General features: G+C 32.8%; 1 protein-coding gene across 10 annotated transcripts in view; it reads right to left on the bottom strand.

The window, feature by feature from the left end:
• Positions 1 to 26,742, bottom strand: part of CCSER1 (coiled-coil serine rich protein 1) — a 1,261,997-nt gene that overhangs the window by 790,126 nt on the left and 445,129 nt on the right. For all 10 annotated transcript variants that reach the window (XM_079153245.1, XM_079153247.1, XM_079153248.1 and 7 more), the window contains exon 6: positions 9,158 to 9,362. In XM_079153245.1, coding sequence (XP_079009371.1) covers positions 9,158 to 9,362 — 205 coding nt within the window. The remainder of the gene's footprint in view (positions 1 to 9,157; positions 9,363 to 26,742) is intronic.

Consider the following 26,742-nt stretch of genomic DNA (forward strand, 5'->3'; position numbering starts at 1 on the left):
ATTTCCCTTCTTAATTACACATAACCTTTCTCCTACTACCTCTAAACAGGTAATCTTATCGCAGATATTGCAAATAGCATCTCTTTTTAATTTTACTATTTTCTTATGGTTTTTACTATACACATATCTATTCTTTAAAAAATATATTTTAAATTTGCATGTTTTTGAACTTGATATTCTGTATGAATTCATTTATAACTTGAATTTTGTTCTAAAAATGTTCTTAGTTGGACATGGAGATATAGTAGCATATAGCATTCTACTAGACGAATATGCCATAGCATGACAGTAAATTGGTACAAACACTTTGGGAAAAACTTGAAATTGTCTAGGAATTTTGAATATACACTAATCTAGTAATTCTATTTCAGGAAGAGACTAGTTTTTCATGAAGAGATTTATCTCCTTGCCCCAAATCATATGCACCCAGTTTAAAATTCCAATCTGAGTAGTTCATTCTAGGACCTGCATTTTCTGATCACTGTTAGATTATCTCTATAGTTTAATTAATAACTAACACTAGAAAAAATTAAAAAGATAATATATCAATATGGAGGGTAAGTTACCTAAAATATATTTCGGTTATCATTCTTGGTAAATCTAATACAATCTATGATGCCTTTCTAAAACTAAAATTGGTTATACTTTAAAGCATAATTTTGAAACTCAGGACATTTATTATTAACTTTCATATCCTTCAAATTCATGGACCAGTTTCTTGTAAAGGAATTAACCAGTAATTCAATAACTAAGAACCAGCCAGAAATGGTTATTATTTCTATTGTAGGCTCTGGTGTTACAAATTAACACTTCAGTTCCTTGCTGTAAATGTTTATATTCCTAAAGGTTAGGTAATATCCTTTGGGAATTAACTCTAAAGGATCTTGAAACCCACTGATGGCTTATCTTACTGATCCTACTTACTTCTCAGTACCATTTCTTAAGTTGACCATCTTGATGAAATGTTTTTTTCTTGGCCTCTTGACAGGATCTACACTCTTAGTATTTTCTCACTGGACATCTTTTTGCTGATTTTCTGATAATTATATGTAGGCACATCATATGATGTTTATAATGATGTTATGGATTTTCCTCTCCATAACTTTAAACAGAATCTATATGATTATGGACACAAAATCTGTATTTCCAGTCCTGGTCTGCCTGGCTGTGCAGACACATTAATTCAAAATTCTATTTGACACATACAATGCATGTTAAAATAAGAATCTCAACCTCTGCCTGCCCAAAATAGAAGTCCTGCTTCCCTCTGCCTCATATAGGCAACTCCTAGTACTTCCAGGCTCAGAATGACAGGAATATCTGTTCATAACTCAATTCACAACTTTCAGAATTTTCTTGCTTTTTCTATTTCTATCACAACATTATTCCAATTCACCAGCAAGTACTGTTGACATTACTTCCAAAACATATCACACATCTTTTCCCTTCTGTCTGTTTTAACTGCTACCACCAGGCACTGTCACTGCAATTTCTCACATGTAACAACTTTCTTAGATATTGAACTGAAAACAGGAAATTCAACTGACATGTATTAGAGTATTTACTAAGTAATATCATGTCAAGTATGCTGTCATAACTGAATAAGTCCAGAAAAAGTATAAATGCAATACTATTTCTATTTTAGATTCAGCCAATATAACCTTTATTAATATAATTAATATTGAATTATTATTCAATACATACATTTTATGCTATTTAAATATTTACTGTTATATTCTCCCACATTGAAGAAATCTCAAGTATTTTCCATCTGACTTGAAATAGTAATTACCTGTAAATAAGATTATCATCATATCTCATGTCCATGTACGGCCACGGGATATAATATATAATGCAGTGGGGTTGTGCAAATGATTCTATGAAATAATTGTTAATATAACATATGATGAACTATTCCCAAAAAACTTAATCATTTTGTAGTAACTATTATGTGGCAGAAGTAAGATTTATCTATCATTTTTGTTGTCTTTACCACACTAATATACTTCCTCCAATATAACTGTAACTGAAAGGAGGTCACAAATAGGGGAAAGTTTTTCTGTACCTTCTCTAATTTCTCCCAGAGGAGTTTGAAAATTAGGATTGCTTACATGGAAAAGAGACCCATTCAAATTATATAGCCTTATAGTCAGTCCTCTTGCAAATAGAATACTCTTATTGAGTAGACTGTCAGTTCTCCATGAATCTCAGACAGACCATTATCTAAGCCAGATGTTTCTTCAGGGAGTATACAGTGAGATGCACTGATGTGTATGACGACACTATAAACTTTCTTTAACTTATTCTAAAACTGAGGAGAAAATTAAGCAGTAATAACACTTTTTAAGAACTGCATTAGTACTCTCACTTAGTCTCCATAATAAAGTCATAGTTTATATATTTCATAAAGGAAAACAAAAATTCCATAAGCTGATTTGGTATTATCAGCTGTGTGATGACATCACATATGTTGCCATCGTCGGTGTGAATAATCAAGGAGATTTGATAAACACAAGTTTTGATGAGCCTAACAATCACAACCATCCAGATGTAAGAATGTATAACTCAGGAATTTATTTAGTAGCTGCAGAGCTGTTCTGAAAGATGAAAGGTGGTGTGACAGAATACCTGGTTCAGACAGAAGGTGCCTTTGCTTATGCTTTGTAATACGCCATGTGGAATGCCTCCTCCAAAAGCAATTGTCTCAGCCATTTCATATGTTAGAGCAGGGCTTATCTTAAAGAGATTTGTGAGTGTGACTTTTGTCTAATTGAATAAACCCTGGACAAAGTTCACAAGCAAAAGAATGTAAGAGAGTTATATTCACAGAAACACTTCACAGTTTAAGTTTAAAAGGTTTAAAACAATGCAAAATCAAAGAAGTCTTTGGGTACCAATATCTCCAATCGGATTATGAATGAGAAAAACATACAGCTGCAAATATATGCTAACTTTATAAGAAAGGATGACTCAGAGAAATAAGAACACACAGGAAACCACCAAAGGCTGTAGAGAATTATTTCAAGGCCTTAAAAAATATATGACACTGATTTCTACTTTCTGATATATTTTTATACTTTAGGATTTTCCATCTTTGTTTCCCACCCTCTAGAATTATTCATTTCTGGATTTCCTATTCTATAGAATAGACATTTTTTTTTTGCTCTTCAGATGTGCTAATATGAAAATGTCAGTGAGTTATAAAATCCCAGTTAGAGCTCTTGAAATCATTTCACTGAAATTTGCAAAAGAAAAAAAATTGAAAAATGATGAATTAAGTTCAAAATGCAGTGTCATATAAATGTGATTTGTATTTAAAATTAAAAAAATAAGCATTTCATATTGAAAATTATCCTTTTATGGTTTTTCATTATTATGCTTTTCATAGAAAATGAAATCAAAGTTTGAAATATTAGTTGAGAGGAAAAAAATAGGTTAAGATCTTTATAATCAATGGCAGATCTTTGTCAAATACTCCACATTCCAAATATTTTTGTCAACTATAACTGCTTATAAATCACATTGATTCTCAAATAGTTACATGATTTTTACTTTTCTAGCTATTTTTTAATAATTGATTCATCTCATTATTATATCAGCATATGATTTATCTAACATTTAACATTTTTAAATGTTTTGTTATTCAAGAAGTTTACTAGTTACATCCCTACTATTTATTTGTTAAGTACAAATTTAAAAGGTATGTGGGTGTGGCAGGGGACCCAATGTTTGATGAACCATCTTATTATTTGTCATCTTACTAGAAACTACTGTTCATTTGCATCTGAAATCTCTTCCTAGTATTCTTAGTCACATACCATGGAGTATAGCAAATTATTTAAGGATGTGAAAGAGAAAAGCAAAACTAATCAGAATCATTAAAACACATCCTATCCCTGTAGAGAGCAAACATTTTTTTTCTTTTATAGAAAAAATTAATGAAAGGAAGAAAAAGTTAAAAAATTCTCCTTTGCTATAATTACCTTTATTGCCTTATCATTGATACTAAAGATAAAAGTGACAACAGTAGAATTTCAGAGGGCCCAGAAATCAATCATTTCTTTTTAAATAAAGGAGTTGATATTTTAAATTGTTGGTGGGAATGCAAGTGCATTTTAATAACAAATGTTCTTTAAAGAAAGAAGATGAAATGAGGAATGTGATATTTCAGTCAAATTATTCACACTGGCTCATCTCAAAATTAATATCTAAGATGTCAACAGAGCACCATTTAGAAAAATGGCAAATGTCGAAAAATTAGAGACTTTATATTTAAAAAACTATTACACATATTGACTCATGATTTTACAATGATTCACATTTTATACTTTTCCTTTGCAGTTACAACAATGGTTTGTCAAAATAAAATCATCTACATTTGAAATGAGTGACTTATATAGAAAAAAACACCTTTAAACCCTTAGACTTTTCCTGTAATCTTGAAGATTTAGACAAAAATTAAAATATAGTTAATAAATACCAGAGTTATCTACTTCAGAGAAGGATATAACATGCTTCAGATTATCCCCTTTATAGTCTTTAGCACTTATAAGGGTCTTGGTTAAATTAAATCTAGTAATTATCACTGTGTGTCTCCATTTCATAGTCTGGAAAATAGTATATTCTACACTTTTAAAGGGGGAAAACCTGATACATACTTATTTTGATCTTTATTTCATCAGGCACTCAAGTTTATCATTTATAGTCCATTAACAATTCTTTAAAGGCAGGCTGGAAACTGAATGGACTATTATCCTTTCACTTATATATTAAGCAGCAAATATGTGATAGATTGAGAAGACAAGAGACAAGATCACAAGACCATGCACCTTAGAGTCTTATTAGAAAAGAGAAGATTTATACTTACTATGAAGAGGGATAAAATAATTTAAGCTACTAGGAAATGTAGGCCATCATGGAAACTATTGAGAAAATCATGAAGACAATTAGGAAATATTCAAAGACTTATAGGAGAGTGACATTATCATATATTCATTTTTGTCTGACAGCAAAGAGGGAACTGGTTTGATAGGTGGGAAAACTAGAATCAGAACAATTCTGAAAGTACTACAGAAACTGGGACATCACTCATGTAGGAATAGTTTAAAAAGTTATAGGCAATTTTGAAAAGTATATAGGGCAAGTGTGTTTAATGTATACAGTCTATAACACAATGTCCTTGCCCAGTGCTTCTATTCCAGGATACATGACAGAATCACTTAGAAAGCCTTCAGCATTCATGTGCTTGAACCCAACAAAAGGCTCGTTGAAGAAGTTTCTTCAGAGCATCATCTGTCACTTACCTCCACACCTGGTTCCTATCCTGAAGTGATTCAAACACAAACACACGGTTGTATTCATTTTTCCCATTATATTCCCTTTAAAATTATATTTAGCTAAAAGTCCATATATAGATGAGCATAGTAAATATGATTCACAAAGCAGGATTAGTTTAGTATTATTTACGTTGCTATGATGAAGGCTCAAACTAGAGAGATTACTAATTCCCAGAGTAAATTAATTGAAAAACAATTTTTTGTAAAACCCAAAGTAGGTAGAAAAATGAATAATGAAATTCCAGTTAATGACAAATTAACTAAAAGGGAAAACATTCTGAACAAGCTAATAGGATTTAGAATTTTAATGACAACTAAGACAGCCAATAAAAAAGAAGTAGAGGGAAATGAGTGGGGGTATGAAAAATGGTGGAATGAGACGACATCATAACCCCATGTACATGTATGATTACACGAATGGTGTGAATCTACATCCTGCACCACCATAGAAACAAAAAGACGTACCCCATTTGTGTACAATGAATCAAAATGCAGTCTGTAAAAATAAAAAAATTAAAAAATAAGAAAAATAATGCAATAATTGTGTTGTGTGATACCTTACAAAAATGTTAGGAAGATTTTTTTTTTATTTTCAGTACTAGAGATGGAACCCAGTGGTGCTTTCTCACTGAGTTGCATCCCAACCCTTTTAATTTTTTTTTTTTTTTTTAATTTTGGGAGAGGGTCTCATTAAGTTGGCAAGATTATTTTCTGTTAATTTACTTTTTCAGGTTCTAAACACAGAAGGATACTCAATTATATAATGTACTCAGATATATTAGTTTGTAAGATATATAAATTTTAAGGAATGTGTTTAGAATGAAGTGCATGAGGGGATTGATAAGGTATGAACATAGTCCTATATGATTAAATGCTATTGAAACAAGTTACTAAAAAATAACAAAAATAGCTCTGTAGTTTACATGCATAGCTTTTTGTTAAACTCATAAATAAGATAAAAACTCTCAAACAAGAATATATTCTACTGAGATGTTTCATAATTAAATACTTAATTTAGTTTAAAAAATAAATAATAAGGATCTCTCATAGTTACAAAATAATTTGTGTATAAAAGTTGGACTCTTGTATTAAGAAGATATTGTTACTCTAAGATGAATACTTTTGGGTAAACTTGGATAAAGTAATGAAATGTGAATTGTAGTTTGAAAATTCCTAGCTTAGAGAACATTTAATGGATGATTTTTGAAGGTATCTATTATGAATATCTTACTTCTAGAACAGTTGTCTATGCTAATCATAAAATAAAATTGCTTTTACTTGTTTGCAATAAAGATTGCTCTGAATCAGCTACACAAACATATGTAATTATTACTAATCAAACATCACCTTTAAAGCTCGATTCTATTTAGCTCTATTTAAGGAAGAAAAACAGATGGAAGTATAAGACAATTTCACTAAGTTCTTATTATTTCCTCTATAGTGAATATCACTAAATAGTTCAAAATTATAAAATTAAGTACCCTAAGAAAATCTCTCAACACCTTCTATTGGTTCTTTCCTAGTTCCCTTTTACTTGTATTGATTTATTTTCAAAATCCACACCAAAGAGACAGGTAGAAAGTTGAACAGGGAAATGTTACAGACTTTGAGATTACTATCTTTTTAAAAAAAAGATGTTATTAAGTTTACCTTGTTCAAACAGGTTCAGAGTGCATGTTAAGTCAGAGGTTGGGGAGATTGTAACTTACTTATTCATGTGCTGAAAAATATTGTGCTGTAGTTTAGAAACTATCTAGTCAGATAGTGTAGTGATGGTAAATATTTAACAGCAGACTTGCCAAAAATAAAAAGCCCTAATTTGTGTTTTTTGCCAATTTCTGTGGTATAAATACTCCTACATGGTTGGTTTTGAACTATCTAAATGATTATAAATGGATGTACAAGTGGGAAAGATGCTCATCTGCTATTATATGGAACTTTACCATACAAATCCAATAATGTAAATAAGTTTATAAGTATATATAATAGTAAAATAGAGAGGAGATGAATTTTGAATACTGATTAACCTTTTAAAAACATAATTTGTTCAATGTTAAGTTTATTTAACTTAGTTTCATTCCTTTTCTTAACTGTTTGCTCACAAAGTTACTAAAATTCTCAGAGATCAGTTTTAATTCTAAATTTTGATATATATGTATATATGTGTGTTTGTGTATATTTTGAAAGCTGGGGTGGTCTTTGTGCCTAAACTCTACATTCTAGCATATTACTTTATAGAGTTTAGGCACAAAGATCACCCCAGTGACATAAACATGTACGGGACACAAAAAAGATCGACCTCCTCCGGTTTGCATTCATAATGAGAACACATCACTAGATGCCTCCAATAGCCTATAAATTCATTTTACTTAATTTGCCTTCTTTCTCCCTGATTCATTCCCGGTCTCCAGAATAGTTGCTAGAATTACTATTATCAAAGTCTTAAATATTAGTAATCATTATTATAGGACAGCCATAATGTAATGGGCTCCCTTAAAATTGAGAATTTTCAAAGAAGTCTCAAATTGTTTCCTCTCAGGGCACGCAGTCCTCCTGCCAACCTGTTCTTCAAGCTCTTTTCTCCAACCCTGCATCCTATGGACAGCCATTTGCGCTGAGAATAGAAGCTGAAACTCCCCTGACAGATCACAGACCAGTTCCCTGGAGACAGGAGGATGCAACAGAACCCGGGAAACCATGATTCAACATATCTCAAGGTTCCACTCCAGGGTACACAGGCTGGCTGAATCTATACATAATCTCTCTTGGCAATTGTTCTCCATTAATGATCGCTTCTAAAAAATATAATGTTTCTGTGGGTTGGGGGAAGGCAGATTAGCTGTCTTCCCAGTTTGGGCAAAGTTCTAATAAACTGACATTTTCATTTAACATAACGTTTCTCTCTATGTGGGCTGGTCACTAAATCCAGTCAGTTGGGACCTCCAGATTCAGGCTTCTAGCCTAGGCCATTTAACAATGATAATATTACTTCTAAATAATAAGTGTCTTTTGTTCTCACACCATTAGAATCTCCAATTAATAAAGAGAAGTCTATCAAAGGTAATAGTATGTAAAGGAAGTCTTTGACTATGAAGTCACAAATCTCAGGTGGTTGCTTTGAAATCAAACTTACTAGAGGAATTAATTTAAAATCACTGGAACTCTGTGTATTTATAAAGTAATATTAGTGTATACACATTTTATAGAAATCTTCAAAAATATAACTATTGTAATTATACCATAATACCACAACATATTTGAATCCTAAAGAATGTCTAACTCTTGGGAAAAAAGTAAAAGAATCCCTTACCTTTTCCTGACATGCTTACCATTTGAATAACTGAGGATAGGTTAGGGGAGGGTAAATGTATTCAGTGGACAAAATCATACAAAACCTTCATATTAAATTTTCCTGGGTTGACTATTTTGGGTCAAAAAATGTACTTTTATGGTATGAAAACAAAATCCCATTATCATCAAAGTGAAGTACATTTAATCTCTCAAAAGCTTTTGTAACAATATATATACATAACTTTTTGGCTGATGTCCATATCTCCTCACCTGACAAGTAAGAGGAAACAGCATCAATTTATTCTTCCAAAGAACCTTAAATTTTTAAAGCTGAAGTTTTGGGTATCTATGTATAAACCAGAACACCAAATCCTTCATTTGATATATGGAAAATACTGACACCCAGGAGTATAACTGACCCCTGCCCCATGTCACACAGTTAATTACTAGCAGAGCAGAATCTAAGCACTTCTGTAGACCTCATTGTCCACCAGCAATTAAAAGACATTAATCATAGAGTAAACCATTACCTCTTGAAGAACTCTCTTCATCTTTAATAATAATGTCTTTACTGCTGTGCAGTCCTGTAACATCAGTCTGAATGGCAGAGAGTCTATGCCTCCATTTTCTTCCACACCTTGCAGGGGCCAATCTGTAGATGGACTGCTGGGCATTCGGTTTATATGGGAACACCTGGCTTCCTGATCTTCTTTTGTTAATTTCAGGGAAAGATTCCTAACAAGAAAAACAAAATTACAATGTAGCATGTTTAGGATATTTCCCAAGTTGTTGATTAATGTCTATAGTATGATAGGAAAAAACATTTTGTGAACCTCATAATTTCTTCATATTGGTCTTTGAGAACACTCAGATCTGCATAAATTTTGAAATGACTTAATTGCATATTTAGTGGCAAGATTCAAATGATGATTACTATTTTAGAATATGATCTTTCCTCAATTAGCATTTCATGTACACACAATACTTAGTTAACTCGTTTAAAAACTTTGAGATTCAACAAAAATATTAGTGAAAGAAAAATTTCACATTTGTGGTCCTGATAATATGCTTTAAAATTAACTGGAATGAAAAACTTAAGCAGAAAAATTATGAGAAAATATATTTGGTATTTATTAAATTATAAAGAAATCAATAACCATTTTAGTGATTAAGAAAGTACACATAGGATAAATGTAAAAAAAGAAGTTAAATAAACAGGAGGTGTATAACTCTATGATGGAATTAGCATGTCTTGAAGGGAAGCAACACATGCCATCCCCAAAAATGTATGGATACAAAATGGATACAAGGAAAGTTCATAAAACCAGATATAGATTTATAAAGGTGTCCCCCTCCACTCTCCACCAGGAAGGATATAAGTTAGGCACCAGAGGAATTCATGCCGCTAACCTGACTAGCCCTTTTCTCCCATTAGTTACCCCATATATCCACGTCCCCACACTTTGACGTCCTAGAAACTCAAAGTCCCTTTATCAGGCTACTTCTCTAAAAATCTGTTGTTCTTTTGTTAAGATGCTAAGATGCTATCTAAGCCCCAAGCTGACCATGCCTTTGATTTATTCATTTCTGAGTGTTCCTATTGTATATGTACAACACATGTATTAATAAACTTGTTTGTGTTTCTCTTGTAAATCTGCCTTTACTCAGTCTAATTTACAGGATCCTACTTGGAAAATCTGAGAGAATAGAGGGAAAAGACGCAAACACAAAGAGCTTATTTCTCCTGAAAATCTGCTTCTTCTAGGCTAGCAAAATACAGATTAACAAGAACAGATGATAGTTTCAAAACATATCTAACCTAACACATAATATAAATAAAGTCCTTAGAATACTGCCTGAGTTACAATGGGCACATAATATTGGCCAGTATTATATACATTCTATTAGTGGGGGGGAGATCTTATATTGCAAATGTACTTGGGTTAATTTATCCAAGACCCACTCACTTCTTACAAGTTCTTTAATTCCAAGAAAATTTATGTATCTGTGCCTCAGCTCCCTCATGTAAACCATGATGATACTCATTATATCTACTTTATCTGGATTTGTTCACAATTTGAATAAATTAGCACATATGAAGTGGTCAGCAAAATATTTGGCCCATAATCAGTCCTCAGAATTGCTAGTTGTTTATTTATTCATTACTTCATTACAAACATAAAATCAGGGTACAAATAATTATCAATTCAAACAACAATGATAATTAATAAATATACCTATGAAGATAAACAATTGAGTGTGGTTAAAAAGCATGTTTTCTTTACTAATATCAATAATTCATAAATTACATTATTTCCAAGATAATCAGATTTGAATAAAATTGAGGCTATATTATTTTATTTGCTTCTTTACCTGACCTCTGTAGCAAGTGCCAATACATCTCTTCGTTTTCTCAAGTAAGGTTGCTGCCATGTAATACAGAAAATAATACTATGTACACATAGATATAAATGCAACCATCTCTGCCATTTTCAAATAGTCAAAATGGAACATATACAGTAATGAATAAAACTAACAATTTTTTTTTTTGTATCACAATAGTTTAGATCTATTCTTAATTCCCAAAAGAGAGAATAGGGCCATTTTCCAGAATAACTGAAACATCCACATTGTGTCCTACAGATCAACACTGGCTCAAAAGGCAAAGATTAAGTTTTCTGGCACTGGCTTCAAGAGTCACACCATAATTTTTAACTTCTTAGTTGTATCAAAAAATAATAACTAATACTCTCACATCTGAAAAATTTATCTTGGAACATTTTACTTTTTTATGAAAAAAAAAAGATTCGCTACAAACATGTAGTAATCAAAACTGTTCTTAAATAGGTCAAGGTAGTTGATGAAATGAATATCAATCAGGGCTGTAACTCAGGGCCTTAGTTTATGTTTATTTCTACTGTCTTCTGATTGGGTAGTGCCTATGGTTTATAATTAGTAATATTCAATAATATGTTCAGTATTATAAATATTAATGTTTGTAACAAGATAACATTGGGTCCAAAATATGAAAATTCCTCTGGGTAAATTCAACTAAAAAAATAAAATCTCCGTGGTTGATAAGAAAAGAAGAAAAATCTCTAATAAAATGTCATAGTTTCCTGCAGCACAGACAACCCACAATAAGGCTAGTGAGGGTATTACCAGGTTCAGGTCCTCCTCTGTTCCTACATTAGCAGGGCTCACCAGATAAACACAATTCATGCACTTCCAGATATAAACCTCACTGTCAGCAAATTCTCTGAATTATTATGGTTTCAGGAAACTTAACAAATGTGTTTTATATCAAAAAAGATTGTCCCTTACCATGGGGGAAAAAGTATGATACTGAAGCTGGACACAGTGGTTCATTAATCACAGTAACTACTACAAACCAACCACAAAGAAAGTGTAATCTCCACTGAGAACATTTATATACAGTTCACCCTCTCACTGTCAATTCCATGAATCTTCAGTAGAATTACATAATAATATTTACACACACCTTGATGCTTATGAATGCTGATCAAATCTTTAGAATTTAAAATTTAGTAATGAAAGAATGGACATTTTTTTAAGCTGTTTTATCTCAACTCCCTAAGGTCTCCCTCTCATTGTCTCAACTCCCTAATGTCTCCCTCCCAGTAATGGGAACAAAGCCCCTAAAGCTGTTCCAAGAAACAGCCCCAAACAGAGAGTAAAAGAGGAAATTGAGCCAGATAGCTAGATAGTGCTCAAACAGTAGGATTATCAGAAACTATTGACCACAATCTACGCCCTGTTGTAAAACATTGTGAAACATGTTGTATGTTATCAGCCAACTCAGACCCCCTTTGGAATATCCCTGCAGTTTTGTTCCCCTTTTTTCCTTTTTTTCCCTTTTTCTCTCTTTCATGTGCGACCCCTCCCGATGTGTGGTTTCTGCCTGTATAAACTTGTAAGATTTTCTGCTAGGGACTCGACTCCTGGACTCCTGCATGAGTCACGAGTTGGGTCCCAGCGCACTGGAATAAACACCTCTTGCGGTTTGCATCAAGTGACGCCTCCTGCGGTTGATTGGGGTTGCCGTCAATCCAAGGGATAGAGTTGGGGTCTCCTTTTTGGGGGTCCTACAGTAACATTTAGATAAAGCTGAATCAAGACTTAAGGATCTTTTCAGTCATAAGTGTTGGAGGCCGCTGCCCTTTAGGGCCCACAGTGGTGGCTGGCTTCGCCCTAAGATGGCGCCGAGAAGCCCAGCTGCAAGTGCTTTCTATTGGCTGACTGATCTCCTCCGTGCCCGTGCTTAGCTCGTGATCAGTACATGTCCTCATTACCCACCATTAAGTCTCCACGAGCCAAACGCCTGACCCATTAAGGTGATTGGCTGTTATATCCCATAAAGCTGCGTACTTTGCGCAGCGGCAGGAGCAAGCATGGTTGAGAAAGCAAGGCAAGGAGGGCAGGCAGCAGCTGCAGGACGAGAGGAGCGGAGAGGCGGCCATGGCGTGACGAGAGAGGAAGAAGAGAGAAGTGGCAGCTGCACGAGAGAAAAGAAGGAGAGAGAGAGCTGCGCGACAAGAGAAGAAAAAGAAGACGGCGGCGGTGGAGGAGGAGGAAGAACCAGGCACTCGGCTCAGAAGCTCTCCCATAAAAATAAAGACCTTAAAACTTCATTTGAGAGCCGAGTCTTCATTGTACTTGCTGGACGAGACACATAAGTGCCAAAGCAATAAAAATTTTGAGACTAACACCATGCTTATAAATATTACATTAAATATATTCTTGAAAGTTTAGAGGATATGGGAGTTTAGAGCTTTAGTAAATACTTAACATTTAACTTAAACTAACACAATGTATTGGCTTTTCATGTGGTCACTGTGATTCTTTGTGTAGTAGGAATTTTCTATGAAATTAGTTCAAAAGTTCTGCTGTAATTCTGTTTTTGAGTATGATAGACAAGTTTAATGAGAAAATATATTTATATATACAAAAATTAAAGATTTTTGGTTTTGGTTTCTTATTACAGAGAAAAACATAACCACCTTTTAATTTTTTTTTTCTCATTCAGTTATAAGTAGCAATATCATTTTGAGAGTGAAAAATTTTCTTCCCATTCACAAGAAGTCTTCAAATCATTTGAAAACTTCACAATACAATGGCCAAAATGACTAACAAAATACAAGAAAATGTCAGTTGCACAGATTTGATCCCTTTACCTGTCATATGCACCATTCCTTATTTAGTGCACTGACATCTTTCATTACAGGTCCTGTCTATGGCCAACAGTTATTTCAATGACCTATACTTTGTAATGTGACTGTGATTTCTCAATCAAATTTCCAAGAAACAGAAAAGTAACAGGAACCTCTTACCTAATATAATAAATAAACACATGTCCATGACTACCTCCCAAAGTTTCATTAAGTAGATTTGCAGAAAACAATGGTTTTTAAAAACTTTAATTTGGAAAACCTACTTTTATTTAAACTTCATTTTAAAAAGTCCAGTTATTTATAGTGAATTAAATCTTTGAATAATTTTATGACAGGTACAAGGATATAAATGTATATTATTGAACTGAAATCCCAGAATTTAACAAAAAGTGTCAATTTAAAGAACTACCTACAAAAGTTCCTGATGATGAATAAGCAATATTTCCTTTCAAAATATAGTGTTTGTCTGAAAGTGTGATTTTAGGAAAAATACTTGTATTTTAAATTGTTCTATATTTGGATAGGATCTTCCTCTGTAGTAGATTTGTGGTTATCAGAACTTAACATATTACATTTAGATAAAAATGTACTGTAACAAGCTATTTTACCACAACTTGTGATACAGGGAAAGGTGAGGTAGACTCCAAACACCTTAACGTAGTCCATGTAGTCCTTTATGACATGAGGCAACTGCTTCCCCACTTGTCATCTCAGAACACTGCCTCCTTCTCTTTGAGTTCCAAACACATGGTCTTCAGTCATGATCTGAAATATGCAAACTCCTCCGGCCTCAGAGCCTTTGCATATGTTCTTCTATCTGCATGAAATAGTATCCCTTACCCACCTTTAGGTTTCCCTTTAGAATATATCACATCTCTAGGGAAACCCTGGCACCTGGAATAGCACTCAACAAAATTGCATAGTTTTGCCAGGCATGATGGTGCATGCCTGTATTGCCAGCACCTCGGGAGGATGAGGTAGGAGGATTGTGAGTTCAATGTCAGCCTCAGCTACTTAGCGAGCCCCTAAGCAACTCAGGGAAAGACCCTGTCTCTAAATAAAATATGAAAAGGTGGGGATGAGGCTCAGTGGTTAAGCCAGGGTTCAAATCATGGTATGAAAAAAAAAAATTGCAGTTTCCTTATTTTTTGTAATGTCTTCCTTTCTGACACTTATCAAATATGCAGTTAAAAAACTGATTTGAAGAGATCTGTGGGAAAACATTGGATTAAATGATCTATAATCCACTTCTTTTTTGAAACAGAAAAAGAATATGTACATTACAACCAAATTTATTTTTCAAAATATTACAATGCATTGCCAAAAGGTAAGACAGATGGATTTCAAGGTGCCAAAAAGATGTATAAAAACAGCAATAAGTACACATACTGCCAATGTGCTGGTTTTAGGGCACTGAACTTGGAAAGAGGCTGTGGTCTTCATGCCTGTGAAGATAAAAAAAAGAGTATGTGCCACTGACAAAGAAGCTTCATAGTTCTGGGAGACTTAAGAGTTCCAAAAATTTAAGAAGCCTCAAAAAGTTGACCTAATCTGCTTGTAAATTAGATCCTTGCTAGAATAACACTGTATTTTTCTAATGGAAAGAAAAAAAAAAAAAAAAAAAGACACAAAAACATGGCATCCCCACAATGTCTGGCAAATATTAAAATCTGAAGACTTGCAAAAAAGCAGAAAGACAATTCAGAGATACCAACCCTGAATGACACAAATACTGCAATCATCAGATGAAGATGTTAAGTAGTTCTTATAAATATGTTTGAAGTCTTTACAGAAAAAAAAAATCATAATGAATCAAAAGATGATATATCTCAGCAGAGAAATGGGCAGTCTACAAAAGAAACAAATGGAAACCTCAGAACCAATTGATTCTTCCTGAAAGGATGAGATTTATTGTGTCAGACCTCATTGGCTGCCTGCCCCACTGTTCCTGGATAATTTCTTATAAAATAAAACAAAATTCTCTAATTGTTCAAATGCTGGTTCACCTATGACTCAAAGAAGTAAGATGAAGTCGGAAGGGAAATTCAGGAAAATTTTTCCTCTCCGATATAAAGAGAAACAGAAAAGTGATAGCCATTTCCTTCAGATATTTTTTGTCTTGATATACTTCTTGGAACTCTTAGCATATCCCCAAAATATCAAGTCATCTGTGGAAAAACTGCAGAACAAAAATACTGAATAGACCTGCTTCTTTGTTGATGTCATTATTTCTCTGAATTAATCCACTGTGGATATTTCTCTGAATTAATCCACTGTGGAGATTTCTTCTTCTTTTTCTTTTCTTTTTTTTTCTTTTTTTCTTTTTTTTTAGTTGTAGTGGGTACAACACCTTTATTTAATTAATTTATTCATTTTTTAAATATATATTTTTAAATTGTTCATGGAACTTCATTTTATTTATTTATTTATATTTGGTGCTGAGTCTCTAACTAGTGCCTCACACATAATAGGCAAATGTTCTACCACTGAGCCATAACCCCAGCCCTGAATTTCTTGATAAACAAGGTAATTTAATTTTTATCTGTTTAATGAACTCTGAGTTAGGTCTTTTATCTTATTTGAAGGTGAAAATATTCTCAAGTATAATTCCTAAAGGATATATTCTACCTACAAGGATATTAAATCTAGGATACATGATGGGATAATGTAATTAATTGTGTATGTATTTGTTTTTCTTTGAGAGACTAGTATGTTTCATGGTACTACAAGCATTAGTTGTATGTCATGTTCATTAGTGAGACTAGTATGTTTCATGGTAATATGAGCATTAGTTGTATCTCATGTTCATTAGTGAACTGTATAACTTGTACAACTTTATGCAATACTCAAATGAATAAACTAATCAAATTTAGTGCACAAAAATATTATCCATTTGGTTTAACATGCCTTGGGGCATTAAATTAAGTAGTAAGGATTTCCACTACTAATAACTAAAACTAGTTATACTTCCCTTTTCAAAAAGTTTAAAGAAAATAGATATTCTGTCAGTACAAATCTGTTCACACAGTCTTTCAAAGTTCTTGTTTTGTCTTTAAACAAAGGAAAGTAAAAAGGCTGGCTTGGTTGTCTATATCCCATACTTTTTCCTCCTGCAGTTTGTTTTATTAGCATCTGCTCTCCCATTCTTTACTTTTCTTTTCACATGCAACTTGAGATTCAGCTTAAAGAGTATTTCACATATGAAAAGGATTAGGATTAAGGAACAGAGAGCTGAAAATACTTACATTAAGACCCAGTAAATAATGGCCCAAATTACTATTTAAAGAAAGAATTAATACCCATAAAGCTACACATGAAATCTGTGCATAAGTGGGTATTTTTCACCTTGTAATTATTAATCATGCAATTGCAGGTATTGGATGCTTTTAGTATGCTATGTCTGAATTAATAATGCAATTAAGTATTTTTAACAGAGACCCGAACTGAAAGAAAACCGGACAAACAAAATCATCAAAGACGTTTTGTCAAAAAAAAAAAAAAAAGACGTTTTGTCAAGGTGAAAATAAATCAAACACTTATTTATTGTCACCTGATATTTAAAAGTAGTTCTAAAGTTAGATAATCTCACAGACTGGCTGTTCTTCATGTATCTACATATGAATCAAAACTTTTAAAAAAAGTAAAATTTCTTTCTCTAGTCTTACTGCAAGTCATCCCTTGGTGTAAATTTTCTGATATGTTGGTAGATTTTTTTATTTGGCATTTTCCAAATTGTACATTTCTCTTTGGAGGGAATCAGGAAATTATTCCCACACACTCATTCATAACTGTTAGGGATAATGGTTTTATGGAGGACCTTTTACACTACACAAGAAAAGTAAATCAGAGTTGGAAAAGTCTCAACTCAGAAGAATAATTCTTATTAGGATACTGAAGAATGTTTAAAAATTACTAAAAGTTCAGTTTGATTGCAATAAATTATTTCTAAACTTCCAAGTAAATTTCAAAGATAAAACCATGTAAAAAGGAAAGTGTTTTACTCTATTATTTTATTCTAATAAATATTTTGATTAAAAATAGTATTCAGGGCTGGGGGCATACCTCAGCTGGTAGAGTGCCGCCTTGCAAACACAAGGCCCTGGGTTCAATCCCCAGCACCCAAAAAAAAAAAAAAAAAAAAGTATTCAATAGCTAGATTTTATAGATACTTGGCATTGTTCACTGCTACTTGTGATACTTATTTTATAGTTCCTGTTAGGTATATTTGCTGTCTAAACCTTAAGTATTCTAATTAATTTGTAGTCTTTTTAGTGAAAATATATACAGGTGAACTCATTATTTTCTTATTGTTTCTGAAAAAAGAATCTTTTCTTTAAAGTCACCAACTTTAACTCCAATATGGTTTGCCTAATATGAACTTCTTTTCAACAAAGGTTTTACAATTGAAGTATAATAGAAACAGTAATGTGAAAATGATCACTTAATAGAGATGGAAATTATATTATTGAAAATAAGTTTATTTTTGTTGTTACTTCTTTTCTGTCTTCTTCCTTATAGTATAGGAATAATGGGCAAAAACAAAACAAAAAACAACAACAAAAAAATGTGTGTCTTCCTTACTGCATATCAGTATCACGTAGGAAATTTAATTAATCTTTCAAAACCAACTACCACCATCAAATCCATTCTATTTTATCATCACATAAAATAGTTCCAACTTAATGTTTTTGTTTTAAAAATTTCTATGTAAAATTCTTCTTTTATGATCTTTTAAGGAGTGCATCTAGAGGGCTTTTAGACATAATTTATAAGAAATTTTATGAAAATGTATTACTGTATGTATATTTGCTTCTGACAATTTGCATCATACTGGAACTTATTTAAAAAAACTATAGAATGTTTTCAGTTTGCTTCTACATATTTAGGAACATTTTATAATTCACTGTTTCACAAATATAAGTTACTAGGGTCAATTACAACATATGAAAATAGGTCATTTTAAAGTCTTCAAATGTAATGCTAACATAATATATGTCACTAATGACACATTTAAATTATACAATTTATAGACAACTATAGAGTTTGAGGTGTTAGTTCAGCTTGCTTTTCATAACTAATATCCAGGGCCTGGTGATCTAAGTGTAATAGGTGTCAGGCAGAAAAGTATAATCTAGAAAGTAATGTTTCCAACGAGAAAATAATCCTCACTTTATAAATAAGCATAAGGGCAATACCTAAAACAATTGGCATCATACATAGTGGCTGAGAAACTAAAATTTTCAATACTTTCAAAGAGAGAAAGAGTTGGAGATTATTGCTTTGTGTAAATCTTACAGTCTCAGAGCTTTATATCAATTGGAAAAAGATTAATAAAAGCCATATCGATCATAGCAGCCAACTTTCAGGCATTCTATTCTGAGGTAACAAAAGTCTTTGTGATGGTTGATATTTAATTCTAACTGAAAAAACACTTTTGTATTACACAAAAATGAGGGACTCCCAAATGTCTTGACAGACTTGCACACATATTAAAAAAAAAAAAAAAAAGTGATCTGAATTACTTTCACATGTATGAATTCCAGGGCACAACCTTCAGCCCACTGTGTCATACATAGTTATGTTTTGCTTTGTGATGTATATTTTCCCCAGGAGAGAGTTTGTGATACAGTACGAAATCTAGGTGCCTAATTTACATTCTTCCCTTAAAACTAGACTAATGCACTGTTCCATCCACCCACCTGGCCCCAAAGAAATCCCTCTCCAAACCTGCAGCATTAGCTGTCTCTTCTCATTGGTCCAGTAGCACCATATAACATCTCTCTCATTGCACTTCCTGCATTACAATCTCTCTTACCATGACCATAGACTCTTTGAAGTTGGAAGAGTCTCTTTTGGTGGGTTTCTTATTTCCAAATGCCTAGCACCCAGCAGTACCTCAGTAAGTGTTTACTGAAGGAATGAATCCATGGCCATTTTACATACATGAAACCCATGTCCAGAGAATTTTACCTCATTAATGTATCAGGTTTACATATCACAATTTCTCATGGAGAACATCTTACATTTTACATCTTTGGAGAATTACCAAAGGAAAATCTATTTAAAAATGTAAAAGCTTCTGAGTTGGTACATTAGGGGTAGATACAAATAAAAGAGATTAATAACTAGAATAAAAACAATGACAGTGACAGAAACAATAATAATAATAGTGGCAAAGATTATAAAGAAAACCAGGATGGAGCGAGAATGTAGATTATTGTCAATTCACAAGGAGAAAGTGTTGTGGGAATTTTCAGGGACTGTGGGTTGAAATCCAGCTTCTACTGAGGTAGGAGATTTATTTTCTGTGAGAACAACTTTAATATAAAATAAAGTTGCTGTGGAGGTTCAATTGTTTGAGTAACGATAACCTTTTGGTTTAATAGACAAAAACATCTTTCATTTATTTTGAAGATCATTCCAACTAAATGAAAAGCACATAATTAAGCTGTAGGCAATAAACTGTCCCAAAGCCTTAAACCTACAAGTTGAGTGGCTTGGACTCATGGGTACAGAGGGATTTTAAAATTTTCTGCCTGTAGTAAGATTAAGAAAAATTAGAAAGCAGATGAAATTTAACTAATTATTAATGAATAAGTATTGATTTTTTTTATCTGTCCTATATCATAAATTGTCATGTTTAAGATACTTTCATTCTCAGGTATACTACTCAGTACACAGTGAACTAAAAGTCAATTTATCATACTAAGATTTTTTTTTATGTTGGATTACAAGTATGTAGTCTAGATTATTGACAACACTTTTAACAGCAAATACAGTGTACAGTAAATAGAACATAACTATCTTCACAAACCAAGTCATATAATAGATTGCCAGCAAAATACGTAAAATACAGATGTGACTTAGACTCTAAAAATATAGCTTAAAGACTATATTAATTATCAAGTAGTTTTAATATTTTTAATCTCCTAGGAGCTCATGATACAGTATTATCATGATTATATCTAAAAAGTAATAGTAAAGAATCCTGCTAATCCAGATGCAATAGTAGGCACTTGTAATCAGAGCAACTTGGGAGGCTGAGGCAGAAGGATCACAAGTTGCAGGCCAGCCTAAAGTACTTAATATGATCCTGACTCAAAATAAAAAAACAAAAGGAATTGGGGATGTAGGTTGGTTTTAAAGTGCTCTTGGGTTCAATCCCCTGTAACAGAAAACAGAAAATCCTGCTAAATTTAATAGTATATTTACAAAATTTATTTATAAACATTGAAGGATATGGAAAAAACAACCCCAGGGAGAAAAGGAGAACAATGGGTCCCAGGAAGGAAGGAAAATAATGGGTTCTGAACTTTCACCTTTCCCAGTAACTTCACAATTTCCCTGACTGCCCAGCTGACACATTCTGCTATGATCAAGTGTATACGATTAAGTCTCACCACACATTCCGTTATGGTGATTAAATCTCTCTAAAACCCTATAAAAATCAGATCTCTATTGTAATCAGTTGCCATTGTCCTCCTGAAAATGTACCCCTCTGGTGCTTAATAAAGCATCACTAGTCCATACAGGTCTGTCTCCATTTCAGTTATTTTCGCTTTTAAACATTCATTAATAATAAATATTTATGATATTTAAATTTACAAATATATCATAAATATTTATATTTACTATATGATAAATATTATGATAATATGTATCATAATGTCCTAATCAGTCATGATTTCTTAAGAAATCATTTCCAAAGAAAATGTTTGGATAGCTTATTATGAAATTCCCTTGACAAGGTGCTGTTCTTCAATTATTAATGATAATTATTGTAATAATAAAGACTAAGATGATGATATTGCACTGTAAGTGGGTAGGACAATGAAATAGTGCTGACTCTAAAACTGCAATTATTTTGTAAATAATGACAAAGTTAACCGTAAGTGGATGGGACACAAAAAGTGTCTTATCCTCTTTATCCCTGAAATTGAATGTTCAACCTTTCTCTGAAACAAAAAAAAAAAAACCACTGGACTTCAGTATAAATAACAGGCCAGATGATTGGTGTAAATGAAAAGCATATAACATGGTTTATACATAAGTTTACATCATAGAACTGTCAAAGTGTAAGTGTCTGTTGGAAGAAACAAACAAAAAATCCTTGAGTTAATAAAAGAATCTGTTGCTAGCCCTTGAAAGAGGTGACAGAGACAAAGTGTCACAGCTGAACTGATTTAAATGCTTCAGTTTAAAGTGGCTGAATTACCTTTCCATTATTCATCGGCCCAGCACAGACAGACAAATACTATAGTCATACATATAAACATGATATGCAGCTATAAATCACAAGGTATGATAAAGCAGAAGGCACAAAATGTTTTAGGTTTCTGTTGATGAATTTTTTCCTAACTCCTGTCTTGAAGACACAGACATTCAGATGGTTGGACTGTATCTCTGGCTCCAACATATTCCTCATTGAATGTTATCTCAGTTTCTTTCTTTCTGTGCTGATGTGTACTTGACATTTGAAACCTGATAACAGTGGTTGTTGGTGGCACAGGATGGCTTCTCTTTTACACAAGCAGCAGAAACACAGATTGGTATCAATGTTCAATTGTCTTTAAAACAGAGAAGAGGATGAAAAAGAAAATACACAATCTTTCTCTTAACATAACCAAAGAGAAGCTGATGAAAACCTACATTTTGTTCTTTCCTCTTGAGGGACAAGTACCCATTTAGGAAAGATAAGAAGGAAAACAAAAATCCTGAAAAAGAAATCAAGCCCATTCTAAGAAAAGTAGTCTTCCCCTAATGATCATATTAGTTTGTTTTTCATTTACTTTTTGATATTTGAAAAGAGTAAAATCTGTTTTCATTATCAATCCAAATTATATCTTAAATTATGTCACCTTTTAGATTATTTTAATAGCTATGATACTAATAATTTACCAATGGTATACAGACTGAATAGAACACAAATAGCAAAATTAGACTTGAAACACTCCAGAGTGCATGTCTAACCTCTCCACCCTCTTCAGAAGACAGCTGCTTGGCAAAATCCTCAATGAGCTCATTATGCCCAACTCTAAAAGTCACGAATACATACTGATTAGTAGAAACATGGTACTCTCACCTCAGAGTAATTTCTGTAATCTTTCTATTCTTCTCCATCTAAAACATTTATTTTTTTATTCTTCAAATATTTTGTAGAAGACTTAATTATAAAAGGGACATTTAACAGAAAATTATTTTATTAGGAAAAAAATTATCGGCAGGAATCATTGAGGCTTCTGTGTCTTTACATGACCCAGTGGAGGTGTAACCAGTAAACTGGTGAACTATTTATGTTCCTGGAGACAACTTCTAAGAAGCTGGCCATAGTAGTTGACAAGACTTCTTCATTTTACCTTTTTTATGTGAACACCATTTTTTTCCTGCATACGAAGATATTATCCCGTTTTTTTGTTAATGGTTCCTCTGTCCTCTTAGATACTCCTTCCCTTCCCCTCCTCTTGACTGTATGCAGTTTTGATGGACTTGCTAAAAAAGGTCCCACCCTCTCTGCCCTGTGTGGTCATATGACATGGGTGTGGCCTAAGATTCTGTGAACCTTGAGCTATGGTGGAGTCTGAAGCACTTCCTATTCATCCCTTCTACTGAAGGCCTGACTCACAGTCCTGCGACCTGGGCACTTCAATAAGGATTTACCTCTGATATGATGTTCTGCTGTCACCATTTTGAAATGTATAATAGTTTTCGAACGAGGAGCCATTGTTGGATGTATATAGCTGGTCCTGCTTCTGCTTCTAGTTCAGTTCTCTAAGATTACTGTTGTTTGGTTGTACCTAACGAGCCATTTGAGTATTTCTCCAGTTTTGTGAGCTAGTGCATCTCATTGCAATAAACATACTTTTTTAATTCAGTGAACGAAAGTAGATTTCTGGGACTTGTATCAAAGAACTCTATGTTATACTTTTGAGCAGTTCCCAGACAAAAGTGTAAAATGCAGTAAAAGGTTTATCCAGTGCCCTCATACATTTTGGCGTATTCCTGTCACATTCCTTTTCGTAATCTTTGAGTTTGTTTTAGACTCTTATTGCTGCATGGATATTCAGAATTCATTATCGGGATGCTGTGTTTCATTTTATTCTTTCAAAGTCAGAGGGTAATCACTTTTGTACTTATTCTGTCAAAACATACCTGTGCTGTGTCCTAGTCCCGGCTACACTGAGCTATCTTGGGTAGTTAATCCATCCAGTGTGATGCTAGCTGATAAGGAACGGTACAACCATTTTATTTTGACAGATTACTTCTTATTCAGGAGGAATCGCTCCACACACAACACTGAGAGCTTTTTGTATGCCCAAATCAGGCAGTCTGTGGCATTAGGTTTACCCAATCCTACTAAACAGCTCTATATTTTGTCCATAAGTTTGTAGTGAATTTGGAAGGAAAAACACATAAGCAATTCCAAGACTGACTTCTTTTAACCAAGGAAAATAAAGTGGCTTAGAGGTCAGCACTAGAAAATTATATGAGCTTTGTTTTAATGTGGAATTACCCTGCTTTAAAATGGAGCTACAAGCCTCATAAATCTTGTAGGCTTTGTGTTATACTGCCCAAGTTTCTTTTCAGAGGTAGTGCTAATAAATTGACTTTAACTCATTTTCTCCTTTTGTTCATTAGAAAGGCAAAAATTGATGGTTGCCTTCTCTGATTATCTTGTCTTTTAGATGATGGACTATTCTCTATTCTCCAAGTATATTGTCCTACTAAATTATCAACAGAAACTTTAGGATATGCTTTCTACCATTTAAAAAAATAATAATGTGTTTGATATGCCACCTTTTTTTTTAACCTAGATTAATCTTTTAAAGTTCTCTATAAACCACAATTTTACTTTGAGATAAGCAAAAATTTCACATGGAGGTAATTTTGTTATTTTTCATTTTGTTATTGTTTTAGGATATATAGCATTATACTTGTAAGTGAATTCAGTTATTTTAAATTATACTTTTAATATATGTTGAATATGTAATATATATATAATACATGTAATATATATTATTATATACATTAAATGAACAGGAAATAATAGTATTCTTTAGATGTGTTAGTATTGCAAAAATATCTTTCTTTATGAGGTTTTGTTTGGTAAAGATCACACACAAAAATGAAATATGCCGAACATATAAGAACTGAACTTACATTTTAGAAAGGTCTATTTTTGGTTTTTAAACACCAGGAAGCCTGGACATTGGTAAATGAACATCTTCTACGCATGGGATCGTAGTGTTCTGTGAAACCAACTGAGATTTGAATAAACTCCATTGATTTTATGGACTGTTAAGGCATCAAAGGGACTAAAGCACTGTGCCTTTGACCTCTAGTTCACTTACAAAAAAGGATCTACTGAATTTACATCTCAGCACTCACATATGGCATGGAAAAGATTAGAACAAAATGTTAGCCACCAGAATAGTCCCAGTTTTCTAAACGGTACCATTATTGATTGCCTCTTTAGAAATTTATTAAGAATATTAGCTGATGCCATTGTTTTGAGTTTAATGTTTCCTTATCTCATTGTTGCAATCAGATACTAGCCAATCTGTCATCTATATTTTAGTTCTAATTGTTGAATGCATATTAATAAGTTTGGTATTGTTTGCCTGCATACTAAGTCAGTACCATTTTTATCAACAAATATCCTACTCACAATATTAAAAGAAGAACTTTATCATTGTATTGCTTAGAGTGATTACTGATTTGACTTCTAGGTATTCTAGGTATTCTAGAAGCAAATTATTCAGGATGTGCAATGAATAGTATAAAATTGTTCTACCATCTGAGGTGGATTGCTAGCCTCACTATCAATATGTCAGCCCTAGATATCAAACACATTTAAAATATTCACATCATATCAAGTATATGTAACCAATCACTATAAAGTGGTATTTGAAAGTTACTCACAAATATTCTTCCCCAAAGTTTAAGATAAGATTGAGCATGACACTAAAAGAGCAGTGGAATTTTTGACTGTGACCAGAAGGCAGGTTCCTTGGTATGTTTTATGATCACAGGAACTGACATCACATGTTTAAACAGGTAGTCAAATGGAGTAAACACTATTTTTAATTTTGTAATAATAAAACTTGCACTTAACCATATGCATCTTATGTCATTCATGTGAATGTGAAATTAAACATGAGTTGAATTTTTGTTCTTTTTTTATTTAAATTTTTATTTTTACAGACTGCATTTTGATTCATTGTACACAAATGGGGTATAACTTCACATTTCTATGGTTGTACACAATGTAGATCTACACCATTCATGTAATCATAAATATACATAAAGTAATACTGTCTGTTTCATTCTATCTTTCCTTCCCCCACCCCTCCCACACCATTTTCCTCTACACCATCCAAAGTTCCTTCATTCTTCTCTTCCCCTGCTACCCCTCTTGTTATGTATTGTCATCCACTTATCAGAGAAAACATTCCGCCTTTGGTTTTTTGGGCTTGGCTTATTTCACTTAGCATGATATTCTCCAATTCCATCCATTTACCAGCAAATGCCATAATTTTATTCTTCTTCATGGCTGAGTACCCAGCTGAAGGCACCCTGCCTCCAGGAGCTGAATATTTTAAAACAAATGAGTATACTATTCTAGTGGTTACTAAAGCACACATCTAATTGGATTGCATATAGAGTATCTCTAAGACAGATGACTAGCTGCCTGGTTAAATTAGAGATAGAGACAGCTAATACCTAATCATATCTTAACAGATTGATATGTGTATGTTATAAGGCATCAGATGCCATACACAGATATAATCCTCTGTAATTAAAAGACTTGCATTAAAGTATTACTACTGTAATTTGAGAACTGGGTTAATGTCTTTAAATAGAACCTTTTACTTATTTTTATAGAACATTTTCCTCTTTTCTATCAAAAGGAAAAATATATTGAC

Source organism: Sciurus vulgaris (genome assembly GCF_902686455.1).
Source record: "Sciurus vulgaris genome assembly, chromosome: 9".
In the NCBI taxonomy this organism is placed as follows: domain Eukaryota; kingdom Metazoa; phylum Chordata; class Mammalia; order Rodentia; family Sciuridae; genus Sciurus; species Sciurus vulgaris.